The sequence below is a fragment of the Vulpes vulpes genome, chromosome 11 (assembly GCF_048418805.1).
Source record: "Vulpes vulpes isolate BD-2025 chromosome 11, VulVul3, whole genome shotgun sequence".
NCBI classification, from domain to species: Eukaryota; Metazoa; Chordata; class Mammalia; order Carnivora; family Canidae; genus Vulpes; species Vulpes vulpes.
Genome location: NC_132790.1, coordinates 61,603,779 through 61,623,267, shown reverse-complemented (window position 1 = coordinate 61,623,267; position 19,489 = coordinate 61,603,779). Strand labels below are relative to the sequence as shown.

General features: G+C 37.9%; 1 protein-coding gene across 2 annotated transcripts in view; it reads left to right on the top strand.

Moving 5' to 3' along the window:
• The window catches only part of ULK4 (unc-51 like kinase 4), a 589,543-nt gene that overhangs the window by 244,361 nt on the left and 325,693 nt on the right, over positions 1-19,489 (top strand). For both annotated transcript variants that reach the window (XM_026000954.2, XM_072726539.1), the window contains exons 28-30: positions 481-532; positions 631-775; positions 12,619-12,711. In XM_026000954.2, the coding sequence (XP_025856739.1) occupies positions 481-532; positions 631-775; positions 12,619-12,711 (290 nt within the window). The remainder of the gene's footprint in view (positions 1-480; positions 533-630; positions 776-12,618; positions 12,712-19,489) is intronic.

The following is a 19,489-nucleotide window of genomic DNA, read 5'->3' as shown; positions in this document are numbered from 1 at the left end:
TGTAGTAGATTTACATCTTTGAATCTCTTTAGCACCCAAGATTAATTTGTCATGGCTCTTTGATGTATTTAATAAAGCGTGAGGATTGAGTGTCTCCTTTTCCCCCAATATTTTGATTATGTAGTTTAAACTAGAGTAATGATCACCAGCTTATATATATTAATTTGGTGGTTTAATGTCAACCCATGCCAACCAGATTTTGTGTTATATACTAAAGTTCCTTTATAAATTCTGAAGGTTTGATAAATTACTGTTTTGATGATCATACTGTCATTTTGACCTGAGGACTTTTTCAGAGTTAAATGAGCTTGGTGGTTTATTAAATGTCATGCAGAACTTAAATCCAGGATAAATTCAGCTATTGATTCTACCCCCTCTTTTGATTAGTGATTCTGTCAGTGCAAAAAGCACAGATAGTAGTTAATACCAGTGTTGTGATCAGAAAGATTTGAACCAAGTCTTTTACATCTTTTCTTTAAGGTTGTTGACTACATCCTGCCACCCTTGGTCTCCTTGGTTCAGAGCCAAAATGGTAAGTGTGACCATGGTCAACAAGAATGCGTTGGGTACACTTCTGTCTTCATTCTGTCTCCACGTACTCACATTCTTAGCATTTTTTTTTCTTTCAAGTGGAGTGGAGGCTCTTCAGCTTGCGGTTGCTCTCAGAGACCACATCTTTACTCGTGAACCAGGAGGTTGGGGATGGCAAGAAGGAAGCGAATGTCAACTTTGACAGCAGTCTGCTGGCTCTCATTAGAGACGTCTTACTTCCCCAGTAAGTCCCATGTGCTGCATTCATGCAGAGAAGTGTAGGATGTTCAGGATGCTTCCTTCAAACTAGGTCTAATGATGGAATTGGAGGCTCGATGTCCTTATTTTTTTGTACATATGCTTATGTACTCACTGTAAAAGAGGTCCAGAAACAGAAGCAGCAGTGCCTACACTGCATAGAACCCAGGAGAATCCATTTAGAGCCTTACCTGTTTTCCCAAAGGCACATGACTCTGAGGCTATGCAGATTTAAAGGTGTTTGTGCCCAGAGGGGTAAGGTTTATTATTCAGGATCAACATTACAAGACTACTGGAACATGGAATTGGGATGTTTCCTAGTTCTACTCTGAAATAATAGAGATGGAAAGAAATCTTCCTTCACCCCAAACTCTTGGAATGGAAAAAAAGCTTATTTATAAACAGGATATTTTGGTGGGGTGGGGAGAGTTGGTGGTGGTGCTAGAACACCACATAATAATGACTATTAATTAATACAATGGGATCATCTTTTTCCTTGACTCCACTATTCACATACCAAACATTTAGTAGGGTGATGACTGAGAGGACCCAGTCTAAATGCATGAAACTCTAAAAGCACACTGAATTTTTTTCTACCACACTGTGAGTCTTATCAAACAAAAGTACAGGGCTACCTTGTTTTATTATGCTTTGCTTTATTGTGCTTCAGAAGGTCTGTGGCAACCCTCCATCGAGCAAGTCTATTGGCACCGTTTATCCAATAGTATTTGCTCACTTCATGTCTTTGGGTTACATTTTGGTAATTCTCCACAATGTTTCAAACTTTAGTTTTTTAGTAATAAAGTTTTTTTAAAATCAGCGTATGTGCATTTTTTTAGACCTAATGCTGTTGTACACTTAATAGAGTATACAGTATAGTGCAAATTAACTTTTATATATGAGCTGGAAAACCAAAAAGTTCATTTGACCTGTTCTTATTGCCACATTTGCTTTACCCTGGTGGTCTGGAATGGAACTCAAAAACTTTAATGGAATTAAAGTTGAAAAACGTATGCCAGATATCACTATTAAAGGAAATTTTACAAATGCTGGATTGCATTGCACCGGTACCTGCCTGATCATGGCTTCCTTCAGAGCCTGGGCTGCAGGTTTTAGGAGTGACAGTTTCGCCAAATGCTCCCCTCAGTTTGTTCAACTTCTCCAGATCACTGGTTCTCTTTAAAAAAAAAAAATAATAATTTCCACAATATGTAACAACCAGATCTTATTATGTTCCAAAGCACTCAACTACTCATCGTCGGTTTAAGAAGGTTCATTTTATGAAGTGTGTGGCCAGTGTGTATCAGCCCTCCTCCTGGCAGAGGGGGCTTGTCTTGACTGGTTAGCGCTTGGAACTTGATCTGTGATGGCTCAGTTTATAGAGCCAGACCCTTGTTTCTTTTCATGTCTGCACTGCTGCAGTTGGTTTCAGGGAGACTCCTGATAACGAATATATACTGTAAGAATACTTCTGATACCCAAAGCAAGAAAGTGGTTATCTCTATGGAACAAAATTTAAAACTTTGTTATGTGGAGCTTTCTCAGTGAGAAACTATCAGTAAATGTATTTTTGGTTCCATTTATTATCTCTGAGTGTGTATGTTTGTACTAATATGGGTAAATAAATATAAGATTAGAACCTTCTCTCTGAGATTAATTCATGCTTTCAGAGCCATCTTACACTTCTAAACTATATTTAATTATATGCATCTTTCTGATAAGAAAATGCCTAAAGATAGATTTTTTTTGTGTGTGTGGAAAATGTAATTTTTGAGATGTACATTGGATATCTGCTAACAGCTTGTAGGGAAGCATTTCTCAGGACCTGAGAGGTGCCCCCATGGTAGGGACAGGATTTCCTTTAACAGGACTTTACAGTTTACTAATCACTGGTAACACCTATGCAAATTTGAAATAAAATTTCTTATTATCTGAAGTTTGCCCACCTTAGGAAGAGTTTGCAAAATGAAAAATGTTAAATCTATAATCCAGTGCTTTTGTTTTACTTATTTGAGATGGAATAAATAATATGTAGTCCCTGTAATATATATCTTTACCTTTTCCAGTGATGAGGAATTACAGAGGAAAATACAAATGAAACCACATGCAGTTGAAAAATAGAAGTATATGTTTTCCAATCTGTAGAATGGGGACAATAGTATATAATTCAGAAGATGCTTGTGGGCAATTAAATGGGATACCACTTGTAAAATAGTATAGTGCATAGGGCATGGCACACTCTTGACAGTAGTAACACTGCTACTATTATTTTTAGGTACATTATTTTCTATTAACCTTTAAAAGGAAGATTGTAATTGTACGAAAGTAGTAGTAATAGTACATCAGAGGTATGAAGTGGCTGTTAAAATAGATATTGCTGATTGTGCCTACGTGGTATATATAGTAAGGGCTCAGTAAATGTTCACAAAAACTTAAAAATGAAATCTGCCTCATGCATTCATTTAACTTTGACTATAGAAAACTAGAAATCTTGGCAAGGAGTTTAGTCTTTGGTGATAACTCTTGGTGATTATAAGTTTAGAAATGTTAATCATAAAAAATTCATGTTCTTCTCTGAGTAGGTAAATATATGGTTTAAGAATTATGAGAAATCTTGCTGTTTGGACAATATGAATGGGCCTAGAGGATATTATGCTAAGTGAAATACGGCAGAGAAAGACAAATACCATATGGTTTCACTTATATGTGAAATCTTAAAAAAATACCCAAACAATTAAACAAATGAAACAAAAACAGGCTGGTAGATACAGGAAATAAACTGTTGGTTACCCAAAGGGAGGTGGGGTGGGCAGGCAAAATAGGTGAAGGGGGTTAAGAAATAAAAACTTGCAGTTATAAAATAAATGAGTTATGTACATTTATGTTAACATATGTATGTTATGTCATGTACAGTTTACAGAATGCCAGCAGTAATATTGTAATAACTCTGTGGTGACAGGTAGTAGGCTTCTCAGTTTTCACTCAAAAGTGTTGTATTAGTTAAAACTATTTTATTTCCAAGTGGTAACACTCAAAACTAATCTGGAAAATAATTATGTGCTCACATTATGAGCTCTGCTGGCATTAAATATAGCTGGATTCAGGGGTGTGAGTGATGCGTACAGTCCTGTGTGTTTGTGTTTTTCTCACCATCTCTGCTTTGCCTGCAGCTATGTGGCATTGTTCTCAGAGAGGCTCTTTTTACTTGGTGGTTAAATAGCTCCTGGGTGTTGATCCTAGGGAAAGAGTGGATATCTTTTCTAAAAGCTTTAATGAAATTTTCAGGGAGGATAGTAATTTAATCTTGTTAAATACCATGTAATACCTGTGTTCCAGGTGCTTATCAGAACTGCTAGCGATATGAATGAAAACTCAGTTGTAAGAGTAAATATCTTACTAAATATTAGTTATGGGTCTCAGAGAAATAGAACCAATAAGATGGGGACACCTGGGTGGCTCAGAGGTTGAGTGTCTGCCTTTGGCTCAGGGCGTGATCCCGGGGTCCTGGGATCAAATCCCATATCAGGCTCCCTGCAGGGAGTCTCTTCTCCCTATGTTTCTGCCTCTCTCTGTGTGTCTCTCATGAATAAATAAATAAAATCTTAAAAAAAAAAAGAACCAATAGGGTGTATATATATAGAGAGAGAAGGAGATTTACAATAAGGAAATTTGCTCACATGACTATGGAGGTTGAGAAGTCCTGAGATGGATGGTCAGCAAGCTGGAGACCCAGGAGTGCCGATGGGGTAGTTCTGGTTTGAGACTAGAGGCCTGAGAATCAGGACAGCTGATAGAGTACAGAGCAGTCTGAAAGCTGACAGGCTGGAGACTCAAGAAGAGCTGGTATTTCCAGCCTGAAGCCAGCCAACGAACAGTGCCCCAGCTCAAGGCAGTAGGACAGAGAAATTCCCTTTCACTTGGCCTTTTTGTTTTACTCAGGTCTTGAACTGCTTGTATGAGGCCCACCTACCTTCGGGAGGGCAATCTGGTTTACTTAGTCTACTGACTCAAATGTTACCCTCATCCAGACCTAGAATAATGTTTGATCAAATGTCGCTGTCTCTGCCCCTGTGGCCCTGTTAAGTTAGCACTTAAAATTAACCATCACCTCATCTATCATAAATATCATGGATGGATTGCTTTCTATATAAATTAATAAATTAATGTAAAAGAATTGTCACCTCTTCACAGTATACATGCTTTGCTTTCTGAAGAGATGAACTTTAGTTGTAAATATTTGTTTAGTGCCTTTTCTATGTGGAGAATTATTACACCGTTGATAGGTGGTATTTCAGTTAGACTTTGAAATCTAGGTAGGATTACATAGAAAAGGAGTAGATCTTCTAGGCAAGAATGGGGTAAGCAAAGGTGTGGAAGGGGCAGACTAGTGAACAGTAAACAGGCCAACTTATTTCCAGGGGATACCTGCATGTGATAGTTACGTGAAGTGAGCTGGGGAGAGAATGTTTTTTCTCTCTCTTTTTTTAATTTTAATTTTTAATTTTATTTATTTTTTTGTTTTTTCTCTTAACCAGCTTATTTGTTCACCGATCCTAATTGAGTACATCTTACTATATCCACATATTTTTAGTTTCTGGGGATATAATAATGACCAAGATAGGCACAGCCCTTATGGAACATGTACTGTCTGGTAGAGCCAAATGTTTCAGAAATTACTCTTTTTTAACTGAAGAAGTCTGTAAGTCCTGTAAATAGAAAGGTTTAGTTAAGTATAAATTAAATATTGAAGCCAACTTCCTTCAACAGTGTGCCTGTGTAATGTTCATAAACCTGCCACAGAACACATGTTCTTTCTGAAATGTTCTGTGTGTTTACTATCCCTTGGCTTTTGAATTCCACAATTCACCCATTTAACTTTCTGAAGCTCACTGTTTCTCAACATTTTATGATGTTGAGACACTATTTCCTATGGCTTATCCTAGTAACATCTTCCAGAACTCTTCTGATCAGTTTTGAAATACTACTCAAGGGCTTTTCTGTTAAGATCAGGAACAAGAAAAAGATGCTCACCATCAAAACTTTTATGTAACTTTGCATTATGAGTATTAACAAATATAATAATTATTAGAATATTAAACTCTTAACTGTTCCATTAGATGCATATTGATGCATAATGAATTATCACACACTTAGTGGCTTAAATCAACATGTGCTTAGCTATGTAGGTTGGAAGTCTGACACAGTGTGACTGGGTTCTCTATTCAGGATCTCATGCCACTGAGGTCAGGTGTCTGCTGGTCTGAGTCCTTGCTTGAAGACTATGGGAGGAAGCTGCTTCTAGGCTCAGTCAGGTTATTGGCAGAATCAGTTTCTTGTAGTCTGCATTAGTTTCTTAAGGCTGAATTACCACACACCGACTGGCTTAAAACAACAGAAATTTATTCTTTGACAGTTCAGGAGGTCAGACGTTCAAAGACTTGGCAGTGTTGGTTCCTTTGGGAGGCTCTGAGGGAAAAACCATGCCTCTCTTCTGGCTTCTGATGACTGCCTGCATTCTTGGGTTTATAGCAGTGTCCACCCCAATCTCTGTCTTCACATGGCCTTCTCCTTTGTCTGCCTCGAATTTGCCTGTAAGGACATCTGTTGTTATGTTTAAGACCTACCCTAAATTATCCACATCTATAAAGCCTCTTCAAAATAAGGTCCCATTCACAGGTCCTGGGGGTTAGGACTTGGACATATATATCACTTGGGGCTATTATTCACCCCAGTACATAATTGTAGGTCCAAAGTCCCTGTTTCTGTACCACCCTACATCCCATTAGGTGCCTACATATCTTTTCATGGGTCCCTTCATCTTTATATCAGCTACCGTTATCAAACCTCCCTCATGCTTGCAACCTTTTTGAGTTCCTCTTCTGATACCAGCTTGAGAAAACTCTGCATGTTCAAATTGGTGGTATTGGCACTTCGCAGTCTGGTTCTTGGGATTAGTATATACTTATAATGAAATCTTGGCTCTGTGGCACTTGGTGCACATGTTCTCACTTCTCCTCTCCTTGCCTCCTTCAGCTTCTCTTCCCTAAGGTAGTTGCAATACCACTAATATAACCAAGTTATCTGGATGATTCATGAGAAAAAGTTTTTTTCTGGAAGATAACCATATATACTCAGGAAATTGCTATGATTTCCTTCAGCAGAGAGACAAAATTTTCTTTGAAAGGTTCATACAGACGAGGCAATGTTTACTGGAACTTAAGTCCAGAGTGATTACATCAATTAAAATTGGCACCTCTCAAAAGTTAAATATCAAAGTAATTATCAATGAACTCATAGTCTTGAAAGTAGTCTTCTCCTGACTGAATTTTTTTTTTTTTTTTGGAGACTTGTTTCATAAAGTGAGGGCATTTCTCTTTCCGTATTTAACCATAAGTGGGGACTAGATCCTTCACTTGGGAAAGACACCATTGCTTTCTTGGGAAAGAGGAAATTTTAATATTCATACAAAAGTAGATGATGTCATTTATACTAGATTGTATGACTATGCCTACAAGGTTTAAAGCCCTCCTGCCTTCCATCTTTCCTTCATTTGTTCCTTCTTTCTTTCAACAAATATATATTGAGTGATCTCCATGTGCCAGGCACTGAGGATTATATGGTGAGCAAGACTGGATCCCTGCCTCTCAGTGCAATTACATTCTAGTGGGTGAGACAAAGCAGTAAACAGATAAATATGTAAGATGGTTTCAGTTAATTGTAAAACGTAAAACAGTGTCAGGGGTTAGAGAATGGTAGTAAGAGGGACATGGAAGGGGTTGATACAGGTAGGATAGTCCAGAAAGACTTTACGGGAGGTCGCAAACCATGGAGAAAATCTCTAGGAATTTGCCTTTGCTAGGCTGCAACTACTTTGCCAACATGTATTTTAGTTTTCATATTTCCTTTTAGCCTTGTGTGTTTTGAAAAGAGATCATGCTGATATAAATGTGCTTACAGTGTTTTTATGACAATATGGCACTTGGCATTTCTCTCCTGGGGAAAATGAGTATTGCCTTTCTTTTTTATAATTCTCTTGTGACCTGTGCAATCATCAGGGCCATAATGACTTCATAAATTATTAAGGCTTTGTTTTTTAGAATTTCAGAGATGGCTATGTTTTTGACAAATTAGAATTGTATTTTCTCTTAGAAATTGGAATTTGTAAGTGAATTCCATTAGTGGCAATACACCATAGAGATGTTTATCTGGCTTTGAAATAATATCCAGTAAAAGTCATGAGTTTGACTACCTGGCTTATATGTTGGTGGCTTAGAGGACATCCAGATGATTCTTTATTGCATCTTTGTACCCCCTAACCACAAATAGCCTATGTTAAAATAGACATGAACTTGGCATTCTCTGATGGAAATCAGGATAGACAGAGTATTTTGACTTTATCTTTTCCTTAGATAATTTTATTTTGCAGATAAATTTAAATCACAAATGTTTTTATATAGCAGAAGCATCATAATATTTTACTTTGTTCCTTTTATTTAATCATTTTATGATTTGAGTGTCTACCTAAATTAGCACCTTTAAGTACAGATCACTCTTTCTTGTCCAATGTGTATCACCTTTCTGTTTTTTTAATTTATATGTATATTCCTGATCCCACAACACTTAATACTTATTGTGATTTTGTAAAGTAATTCAGCTTTTCATTTAGTGGGATCTTCCTCATTATACTTCCCTCTAAATTTCCTTGGGAGTTCTAGAATCCTTCTCCCCCTCCCCCCGACCCAAATTCTCAGAGCACACTCCATTGCGATGTAGAAATGTGCATTTGTGGCTAACTCCAAACAGAGTGGACCTCTTCAAGATATGGGCCTCTCCTTTGCCCCAGCAGAATAGATACTTCTTTCCACTTGGCCAGTTCTTTGCTCACTTCCCCAGAGTAGCTTCTCCCAGTAATGCAGAGTTATTTTGATTGCCTGTTTCCACTTCCTGCTAGTTTACCTAACTGGGCACCAGTTTCACTAGGCATTTAGCAAGATAGGGAGGAGACCATCCCTTCGATTCCTGAATATGTGGTTTTTAGAAGTTTTCTCTCATTTGGGATAGATGTGGATTGATTGACTACGAATGGTTTTTCCTGCCTGGGTTCTAGCTGTTTGGGACCTGGAAAAGACTCCTTATGTGGGAGGATTCTAGAAGGACAAGAGTGTGTGTGTGTGTGTGGGGGGGGGGGGGGGGCGTGGGTTATGTTGTCAGCGATCTCAGTCTGTATCCTGGCTCAGGGCACTTGGAATGTTCCTCTCCAGCCTCTGTCCATCAGAATGGACCAGTTCTTCCTCTGGTCACTCTCCTTCCAAACCTTTTCAGGAGTCTAGACTTATCACTCTTTTTTTTCCTGCCAAGTCACATTCAAAAGAGTGTGAGATCCAATTAGTATCAGCTCAGCTGCTTTATCTCTGTTCAGAAGACAAGCTTAATAAATCACAGCATTCTTCTGGCTAGTTCTTGCTGACCATTACAAACCTATCTTTGATGAAATGGAAGTATATTCAATATATTCAATATTTGTATTCTAAACATATCTATTATGAATCTTACCCTTTTTTCAAGGGGAGAAAAACATAATATTCTTTGGGAAAATCCTCATGCACAGGCTGGTACGGGCTTCATCTTTACCTCCCATTTCAAGGTCGGATAATCTCAACCCACAACATTTGAATTTTAGGCAGTTAAGCTTTCATCCGTGTGTTCTTTTTAAATGTAGGTTCTACATATTCCTGTTAATTCTGTGTTAAAATATTTTGTATTTTCTCAGTCTTACTGAGATTGTTTATTACATTCCTAACCAGTTGTTCATATTTTCTCTTGTTCTTGACACAAGAAAAGTACAGATTACATAGGAAGCTGTTTAAAATTGTTGTTTTTTTTTTTTGAAGCTGTTTAAAATTCATGTAGGTTTGGGGTCCTTTCCTCTGTGATTTAGCTAAGTCTGGGAATGGAGACAAGGGGTGCCCAGCATCTAGAGTGTGTGTGTGTATGTGTGACTTGTTGGAAGCCTCCCATCCTCACTTGAATAGAAAGTCTCTGGCTGATAGTTTCTGAATACTGGTAGGCAGCTGAAGAGTGCATCTTTCTCCTATCCAACTCAATGCTTCACTTTAAACTCAGAAGTGCCTCAGTTTCCCTCTTCAGGATGTGAGTCATGAAGAGTTAACTTAGCAAGTGTGGGATGTTAAGCCCTACACTGTTACAAAGAGACTGGCCCTTAACCTTTTTCTGGGAGATAACTTCTGAGCCTTTGGAATATCCTGCCTGATAAGAGAGTCTGTATATTTGGGGCCTTGAGCCATGCTAGATACTTTATGCTAACAATGTGAATTTTGGTGGGGGCCTTGGGCCATGACATATCAGCTTGACCTCTGGAGGGGCTGGAGGCTCCACACAGACCCTTCTTGCCCATGTGCCTTACCCATAATGAAACTCTGGACACCGGTGCTCCAGGGAGCTTCCCTGGCTGGCATTATTTACCTGTGTTGTCCACAGTGTTGCTTGGAGGGTAAGCTCTGTCCACATACCTCCACGGAAAGGACAAATGGCAGCTTGCTCTGAGTCCTGCCTGGACTCTGCCCTATGTGCCTTTCATATATGCTGATTTTCACTGTAACAAATCTTAATTGTTAGTGTAACAGCTTTTCTGTGAGTCTTTCTAGCAAACCACTAAATCACCTTGGGTGCCCCAAACTTAGGATATGAGAGCTTTTTATTTTACAAGACTCTTATAGAAAGGAATAATGATATCTGTCTGATATGCTGAGTTGCTCATTTTTTAAAAAGAGTTCAAACTGGATGTTAAAATTTTATGACTACATTTTTATTACCTTTAAAGTTGTTTCCTTGTTTTTTTTTTATTCATAAGGTAAAATGTATTGTTTTCCTAAATTTGATTTTTTTTTCATTTCTAAAATTAGGCTTAGGTTGTATTGTATTTTTTAACATGACATTCTCTTTGACTCATTAACATTTATGATCTTGTATATGAATTATGGGTATTTTGACTTTTATCTTTGTCATAAGTAGGCAAAACTCTTAGTTGCTAAAATTTAAAAATGTTTTATGAGAAACCTTTCTGAAATATGGTGCTTCCTGCCTTCTTAAACAGAGCACCCTACCCAATTTAACATTTTCTTGACTCACTACCCCCATTTTGAGCATTATGGTATGTAATGGGCCCTGTGGTCCCATTGAGGTATGAACAGCTGCTGCTGCTCTGTTAAATGCTCCCCAGGCTTCTCTCTGTTTGGAGTTCTTGGGTTTGCTTTTTTTTTTTTTTCTTATGCCTTCAAGTCCCACTCTTTCTGTCATAGTCCCTCTCCCCCCTTTACTTGGCTCCTTTTTAATGGCTGTGGGATTAGAGGCTGCATAATTAAGCTTGTTATAGAATGATTTCCAAAATGAGAGTAAGTAGGCTCTGAGTAAGAGCCTGGGGCCCTATTCTCAAGATGAAAAGCATCCGCTTCATGTCATGGATTTTTAAATATACATTTTGGGTTTGGGGGGATATTTTACTCCCTTTTTAGTTGGTGATTGTTCCAGAGAGTTGAGTCATAAACTCAAATTCGTTTATCTGCTTGTGTGTCCATTTCTCTGTTTGTCCATTCCTTTGCCTGACAGTTGTTTCCTGAGCACCCCCATGGTGCTGTGTACTGGATAGCTGAACCTGAACAGGTTACAACATAGTCTGCCTCACAGATCACATGGGGGGTGCAGTCTGAACTGTGTTGTGGAAAGTTTTAATAATAAAGACCTTTTATTTATTTATTTTTATTCTTTCTGGGAATTTTCTTTTTTAAAAAAAGGATTTTATTTATTTATTAGCGAGAGAGAGAGCGAGAGAGTGAGCGCGAGCACACAAGCAGGGGGAGGGGCAGAGGGCGAGGAAGAAGCAGGTTCCCCGTGGAGCAGGGAGCCGGGTGCCGGCTGACCTGAGCCGAAGGCAGATGCTTAACCAATTGAGCCACCCAGGGGCCCCAGTGATTTTTGTTTCAGATTTTTAAGTTTTAATTAGAATAATACTGTGCAGAGAAGAGTTCATGGAGCAGGCCTGAGACTGCTCTGCTTAGAAAGGACTGCTTCCTGGGCTATCGGCTGGCCCTTGGCAGGCTGGCATCTTAGAACTTGGTGCCCAGAGTGTTTCCAGACTCCGTTTAACTGCTAAAGGAAGGTCAGGCTACCTGGGCTGTTGTGTAGACAGCAGGGTTGATGCTGAATGCCCGCTTTCTTCCTGGGAGGGGTTTTGATTCCTGTTAGAGGTTGCTGGTGTGTCCGGCCCCCAGTAAAAACCATGATCACTTGAGTCTCTCATAGGCAGAAACACCCCATGCATGTGCTGCATTTTCATTGCTGGAGAAGATTGTGCTCTGTCTGACCTTGCTCGGGTGGAAGAGAGCCTAAGGAAGCCTGTCCACCCCTCCTCCTTCATGATTCATCTGTATCTGGTGGGGTAGCTCTCCGGAGTCTCCACCACGAGCACCTCTCTGAACTTGAGGGTGCTCTTGCGGACCCTGCCACAAATGCCTAATTTTAATTGGTCTCTTACTATGCATGCAGCCCAATACCCATCTTTTCCTGGATTCTCTTATTGAATCTTCCCCAAAACAGACCTCCATGAGGCATGTCAGTGTCCTCACTGCCATTGTCGGGTGAAGCTCTTTGAAGTTTCAGGACATGAAGCACCCTGTGTGGGTCCTGTACCTTATACATTTATTTCAGTGTCTTTACATTTGACTGTATGGCATATTTCTTCTGTTGTTTGGAGGAGAGGTTCAGTGACAAAAACTGTTGAATTATTTTTTTAAAATCACTTTATCCTTGCAGGTATGAGCACATCCTCACGGAGCCTGACCCAGTACCAGCATATGCTCTGAAGCTGCTAGTTGCCATGACTGAACACAACCCAACTTTTACCAGGTAGTGTAACTCCAGGTTTCTTTTTCTTGTCTTTCATCTATAAAATGAGTTTCATATATTCTAAAAATGTTAAAGATGATGAGATCCTGGGGCATCAAGGTTTGAGTTACCGAAGTAGTTCATTTGTCAAGGTTGGTGACTTGTGTGATCTCATGTTGATGCAATTTTGGGTCTCTATTTGTATCTCTTACTGGACTTTTTGTACTGTGGGATTCATGATTGCTTCAGAATGGTAAATTCTTTAAAGAGGAAAAAAAAACCTCACACATGTACTTTAAGAAATGTCAATTAGTGCTTCCTATTGTACTGAGCAGTTTATTAAATCTGTGTAATGTTTATAGACTTATTTTCTACCATTTTGTTAAGTTGACATAGTTTCATTTAGCAGAGGAGAGCTTTGGCCTCTATTGAAGTTACTATGTGTGATGATCCCAAATATCTTAGAACTAGTTCCTAGGATGCTGGCAATTGCTTTCAGGCAGGTGCAGGATAGTTTGTCAGAGAGAGAGCCCCAGGTCTACAGATATGGGGCAAAGAAGAGGAGGCCCTAGGAGAAAGCTAGTTTTAGTTGTTAGGTGATGTCTGAGAACCTTTGGGTTCAGATACCGTCTGCAGGTGTAATGCACTTCTGTGGTTGGTCTTTAGGAAAGAACTAAGTCACACAGCCCCAAACCCCTTGTTTTTTTCATCTGCTGTGCCACAGAAGGTCTTGCAGAATGATGAGCCACCAGCAGTATTACTAGGGAGCAGGAAAGTCTGTTTGTAGATACTCTCTGTATTTAGCCGGGCCAGGGCACAGAGGTGTTCCATGACTGAGGTACAGGGGTGCCAAAGTGCTCTTGGACTTTGGGGCATCTGTAGTGCTGAGGCTGCTGTAGATTCCAGGCCTATTGCCTTCTGCTGTGAGTGGCCTCACTTATTTCCAGAGAGTGACATATAAATGCTACCCTGTACTCTCTGTGCCATGTTGCAAAAGAAGTTGGGGACCATTTACCCTTCCTAGTTCTAAATCCTGTGCCTCTCTAGCCTTTTAAAAGTTTGACCAATGAGCTTTCTGCACTCATCACTCAACGGCACTGTTCTCTCTTCCTACAGAAGATATTTCATTCTAAAGAGTGTATCTGTATTAGAAGTCAAATATAAATTCATACAATTACTTCTTTCCTGGAATTTTGATACCAGATGCCAATACTGTATACTGATTATGTCCTCTCATTAGATTGGGTAGATTGCATTTACTTTTTTAATGTTGACTCTTGATCAGTCATGTGCATGTTTTCTAGGCTCCTTCTTCTTCTTGCCAACTCTCTATGAAATTCATCTGAATTGCCTCATACTGAGGGGAAGAACCTAGTGAAGTTGATGACCTATATATACAGTCTTTTTATTTTAAAAATGAATACACTGGGGAGACACTTTATTCTTTTTTTATGTTAACACGCAGAATTCAATAAACTAATTTTTTAATAAAGATTTTATTTATTAGAGAAAGAGGGAAAACATGAGCACGGAGAGGGGCAGGAGGAGAAGCAGGTTCCCCGTTAAGCAGGATCCCTGGATCATGACCTGAACTGAAGGCAGACGCTTAACTGACTGAGCCACCCAGGCACCCTTCAATGAACTAATTTTTAAAAATGTTTTTCCTTGCTTTAGTGTGACAAGTAACATCTGAATATATTGTGTGTGTATTACAATCCAGCAGTAAAATCAAGTGGTCCTCCAGGCTTCCTCATTTCCCTCCCACACTGCCATACACAGGTCTCTGTCCCAGGGGTAAAACTTGCTGTTGCTTTGGTGTGTGTCTCTTCTGAATCTTTTCTGGCTGTTTAAATTCAATATGCATATACAGAAATAAATGGCTTTGCTTTCTGGCTGTTGATTTTTTAAAAAATCGTATTGTATCACTATATTTTTCTGAAATTTGTCTTTTTATTTGTCAAAATTATTGGGAGATTTTTTTTATATAAGTATTTATTCATACCTTTGGCAATATCTTTGCCAAAATGAGACTTCATTTTGCATTTACTTATCTACTGATAACATTGAACCTTTTAATATTTATTTACTATATTTAATTGTAAAAGGTGCACAGCCTTCAATCTTCAGTTCTTCTTCAAAGTATCTCTTGTAGAGAAAAACTCCATATATATATGCAAATATTTCTACTTAGGCAAATAGTTTTTAAAATGAGAAAAATAATTTTTAAATTATATATAATACAGTGTAACAGTTTGAATGGGCAAGAGAAATTTGAGTACAAAGATATCCAAATAATTTTGTTAACTAAAACTACTTTTGACTCTCCAGCACCCATTTAAAAAGCACCTCTGCTGTATGTAAGGTCTCTTTCTGGATTCATTCTTCTGTTCTCTTTGTTTTCTTTTCCTATGAAAGAGGCAAACAGTCTTGACAGAGGCTCCAGGGATCAAGAACAAAGCATTAAAAGCCTACTGCTGTCTCCCCAACCTCTCCCCACCCCATACTTTAAATGGGAAAGTCCTAGGCCCAGAGGCTGTAGCAACCTATGTGTAACTTGCAAAGTCTACCCACACACCTTGAAGGGAGGGATGAAGAGGGAAAAGTTATATGTAATTAGACCTCAGAGTTTGTATTTATTTCTCTAGCTGGAGTTTAAAAAACAGTGTAACATTTTGGAATTGGCAATAGATTTCCTTTGAGGAAAAAATATAGATAGATAGATAGATAGATAAACAGATACAGATATATCAAAAGATAGATACTGAGAAGTCTTATTCCTCCCTCTATCCATTCTATTTTTCCTTCACTTCCCCATGATCACAAATGGCTAACTACCTTTGTTTATGTAGTGCCCTACTATAAGCTAATGTGAATATGTACTTTTTCCAGTTCTCCCTTTTATGCTCAAGTAGCATATTATGTATGTTTTCCTGACCCTTGTTTTTTTCACTTAACCCCAACATTTGCTTCTGTAGCAATATATAGAGAGCTTATGTTTTACAGTTACAGAATCTTCCATTGTATGGATATACTATAATTTATCTAATTAGTGTCCAGTGGATAGACTTGAGTTCTAATCTTGTGATATTGCAAACAATGAACAATCTGTATCATCTTGTATGTATGCTTGTACATCTTATGGGATGAATTCCTAAAAATGGATTTAGGTTTCAAAGGATAAATGCAGGGGATCCCTGGGTGGCGCAACGGTTTGGCGCCTGCCTTTGGCCCAGGGCGCGATCCTGGAGACCCGGGATCGAATCCCACGTTGGGCTCCCGGTGCATGGAGCCTGCTTCTCCCTCTGCCTGTGTCTCTGCCTCTCTCTCTCTCTCTCTCTCTCTCTCTGTGTGACTATCATAAAACAACAACAACAACAACAACAAAAACAAAGGATAAATGCATTTGAAAACTTTTTTTTAGATATGGCCAAATTTTCCAACATAGGGATTTTACCATCTTGCGTCTCCAAGGGACATGTTTGAGGATGCCTGTTTTCCTGCAGCCTTCCCATCAGAATTTGTCATTAAACTTTGGAATTTTTCCAGCATGATGAAATAGATTATTTCAGAGTAATTTTAATTCACATTTCTCTTTTTTTTCTGCTCACGCTCTTTGCCAACATTTCCTTGGTCTTGGCAGTGCCACTCCTCAAACTGAATCACTTCCTACTTGGCTTTCCATTGAGCAAATACACCATAGTCTGCTAATCCATTTTACTTTAAACAACTTTCCTATTTTTTTGCTGTCTTGAATGGTTTGGCCAATAAGTTTTCCTTTGAATGTTCCTTGGTGAATCTGTACACATGTCTTTTTTGGGCACCGATGCTGGAGTAGAAGTACTAGCTCATAGAGCTTGTGCTTGCCCAGATTGAGTAGATATTGCTGAGGAATTTTCCAGATTCATTGTACCAATTTGCATTCCTACTGGCATTGTTTGGTTGTCATATAAGCTTTAAAATTTTTTTTTAAAGTCAGGTTTATTGAGGAATAATTTACATAGGCTACAACTTATTCATTTTAGGTATACAGTTTTCTGAGTTTTGAGAAGTGTGTATAATTGTGCAGCCACCACCTCTATCAAGATAGAGAATTTTCATCACACCAAAATGTTCTCTTATGCCCCTTTGAATGTTAGCTTATACAGATTCTGTTTGCTTGGAGAAGGATATGACCAGATTGATTTTATATTTCATTTTAACTTTTAAAATTTATTTTTTAAGAGGTGCCTGGGTAGCTCAGTTGGCTAAGTGTGACTCTTGGTTTCAGCTCAGGTCATGATCTCAGGGTTATGAGAGTGAGAAGATTGTCTCTATTCTTCTGCCCCTCCCCCTACATGCATGTGTGCTGACTTGCATGCTCTCTCTCAAATAAATCTTAAAAAAAAGGAAAAAAATATTTTTTTAGGAGTTAATGAATAACACATTACAGATTTCAGTATTTGAAAGAGTATACAGAGAAAGCCATATTTTCACTCAAGGTGAAAGCCACTCTTACCTGTGTGTGTGTGTGTGGTTTTTCATAGAGTTGGTAGTAGTATGCTGAATGCACCATTCTGCACTTCTTTTTAAAAATACATACAACAGCTTTATTGGGATATAATTCACATACCATCTGTACTTCTTTTTAACAGATACATAAGAATTGCATTTTATAAATACTCCATATTTATTTAACAAGTTCCATTTTGGTGAACATTTATGTTTTTCTAAACTTCTGGTATCATAAAACAAAGCTATGATTAATGACATAGGCCATTCATTGCATGTGTGAATATATATGTGTAGAATAAGTAATGAAAAGTAGAATTACTTAATCAAAGGGTACATAAACCAGTGATTTACAAATTTATCTGTACATTGGTGTCATCAGGGGAATCCTTTAAAAAATATCTAAAGACTGGCCACACCCCAGGCCAACTTAATAAAAATCTCCAGGGCTAGACACAGGCATAGTAATGTTGACCCTCTCCAAGTAATTACAGTATGCAGACAAGCTTGGGAACTACTAGTCTAACATTTGTATTTTGAAAAATGTTGTTCAATGCCCCCAATCTAGGTTGTGCCAGCTTATTCTCCACCAGCAGTGTATGAGAGTATCTATTTGTGCCAAACCTTTACCACATTAATGTGTATCTGTGTTTGAAATTTGCCATTGTGTAGGTGAATATTGCCTCTTTGTTACTAATTTCTAGTTTTATTGCTTTGTGATTAGATAATATTTTTGTTTTTGCTAATTTTTATTTGATTCTATGGTCTAACAGGTCAGTTTTTGTGAATGTATTATATTTAGTTGCTTACTGTAACTAAAACAAAGTTAGCTCTAGCCCTAAGAAGAGTGTTACCTATACTTTGACCTGTGTCTTAGAATGGTAACTCATTAACGTAAGAGGTTGTCCTGTCACCTGGTAGCAGTGATTTTTAGGCAAAATGCTGATCTTAAGTGTATATCAAGAGTAGAATGCCTTAATTTTCATATACAGATTTCTAGTAATATAAAATAAATCATTTATTATAAATTTAACTTCTTAACTTCATCTGCATCATGTTCTTTGAAATATAGTCAGTGAAGCTTGCATATATAATAGACCCTTAACAATGTAGGAGTTAGAGGCATGGTCAAAACTCTGCATAACTTTTGACTCCCCTAAAACTTAAGTACTAGAAGCCTAGTATTGACTGGAGGTCTTATTGATAACATAAATTTTCGATCAACACATATTTTGTATGTTATATGTATTATATACATACATAAAGTAAGCTAGAGAAAAGAAAATGTTAAGGTTGTAAGGAGAAGAGATGACATTTATATTATTGTACTATATTTATTTTTAAAAAAATCCTTGTATAAGTAGACCCAAGCAGTTCAAACCAGTGTTGTTCTAGGGTCAACTGCATTAAGAGTTTAGAGTACCAAATAATAACCACTGGGAACATTAAATCATTCTATGCCAAGTGCAACATTGTTTCATTGTTTTTTCTTATTTTGTAGGATTCTTAGTGGGCAAAGAAGTCTTCAAAAACTTAGAGTACAATTGAGAATTTATTGTTCCTTCAAATAAGGGACAAGAGAGCATGATCAAATCTGCATTGTATCTGACCAGGATTTTTTTTTTTTTTTTTTTAAAGCACCACTGCCCTGGTAAATATAGTTTCTTGGGTTTATAACAGAAAGGTAAATTGTTTCCCATGTTGTTCCAGTTTTACTATCAGAAGGGATGTGTTAACTCCTCTGAGCTCTGCCCTTTTCTCTCTCAATTTTACAGTAGGTTGCACCAAACCGTTGCTCTTAGGGAGAACAGTAGTACCCAGAAGCTTGTTTTCATTAAGAGCTAATTAGCTTTCAGCAAATCTTCTTTAACAAACAAATTGAATTTTAACTTCTTGAGCTCTTTTGGAACAAAATTTACCTCTTATCTCGAATTGCAAAAGGTGGTTTCTATTGTGTATCTAAGAATTACCATTTTAGTTTGCTCAAAAAATGTTAGAGCTGTTTGTTTTATGACAAGATTCACAGAAATGCCTTTAGAAGAATAAAATTTTAGTGATCTCTTAAATGAAATTCATGGTGAATCCATGCTATAGCTTTCAGTGAAAAATACTCCTGCCTTTATAGTCACCATGCTTCAGCTGATTTCCCTCATTGGTTTTTGGTTCATTTATTCATCCATCCATCCATCCATCCATCCATCCATCTAATCAGCAACTACTGAATGATACAGAAATAAGGGACAGTTTAATTTCTTCCCCTCAAGGTGCTAAGGATTTAGTGGAGGAGACATTTATCAATAGGTTTCTATAA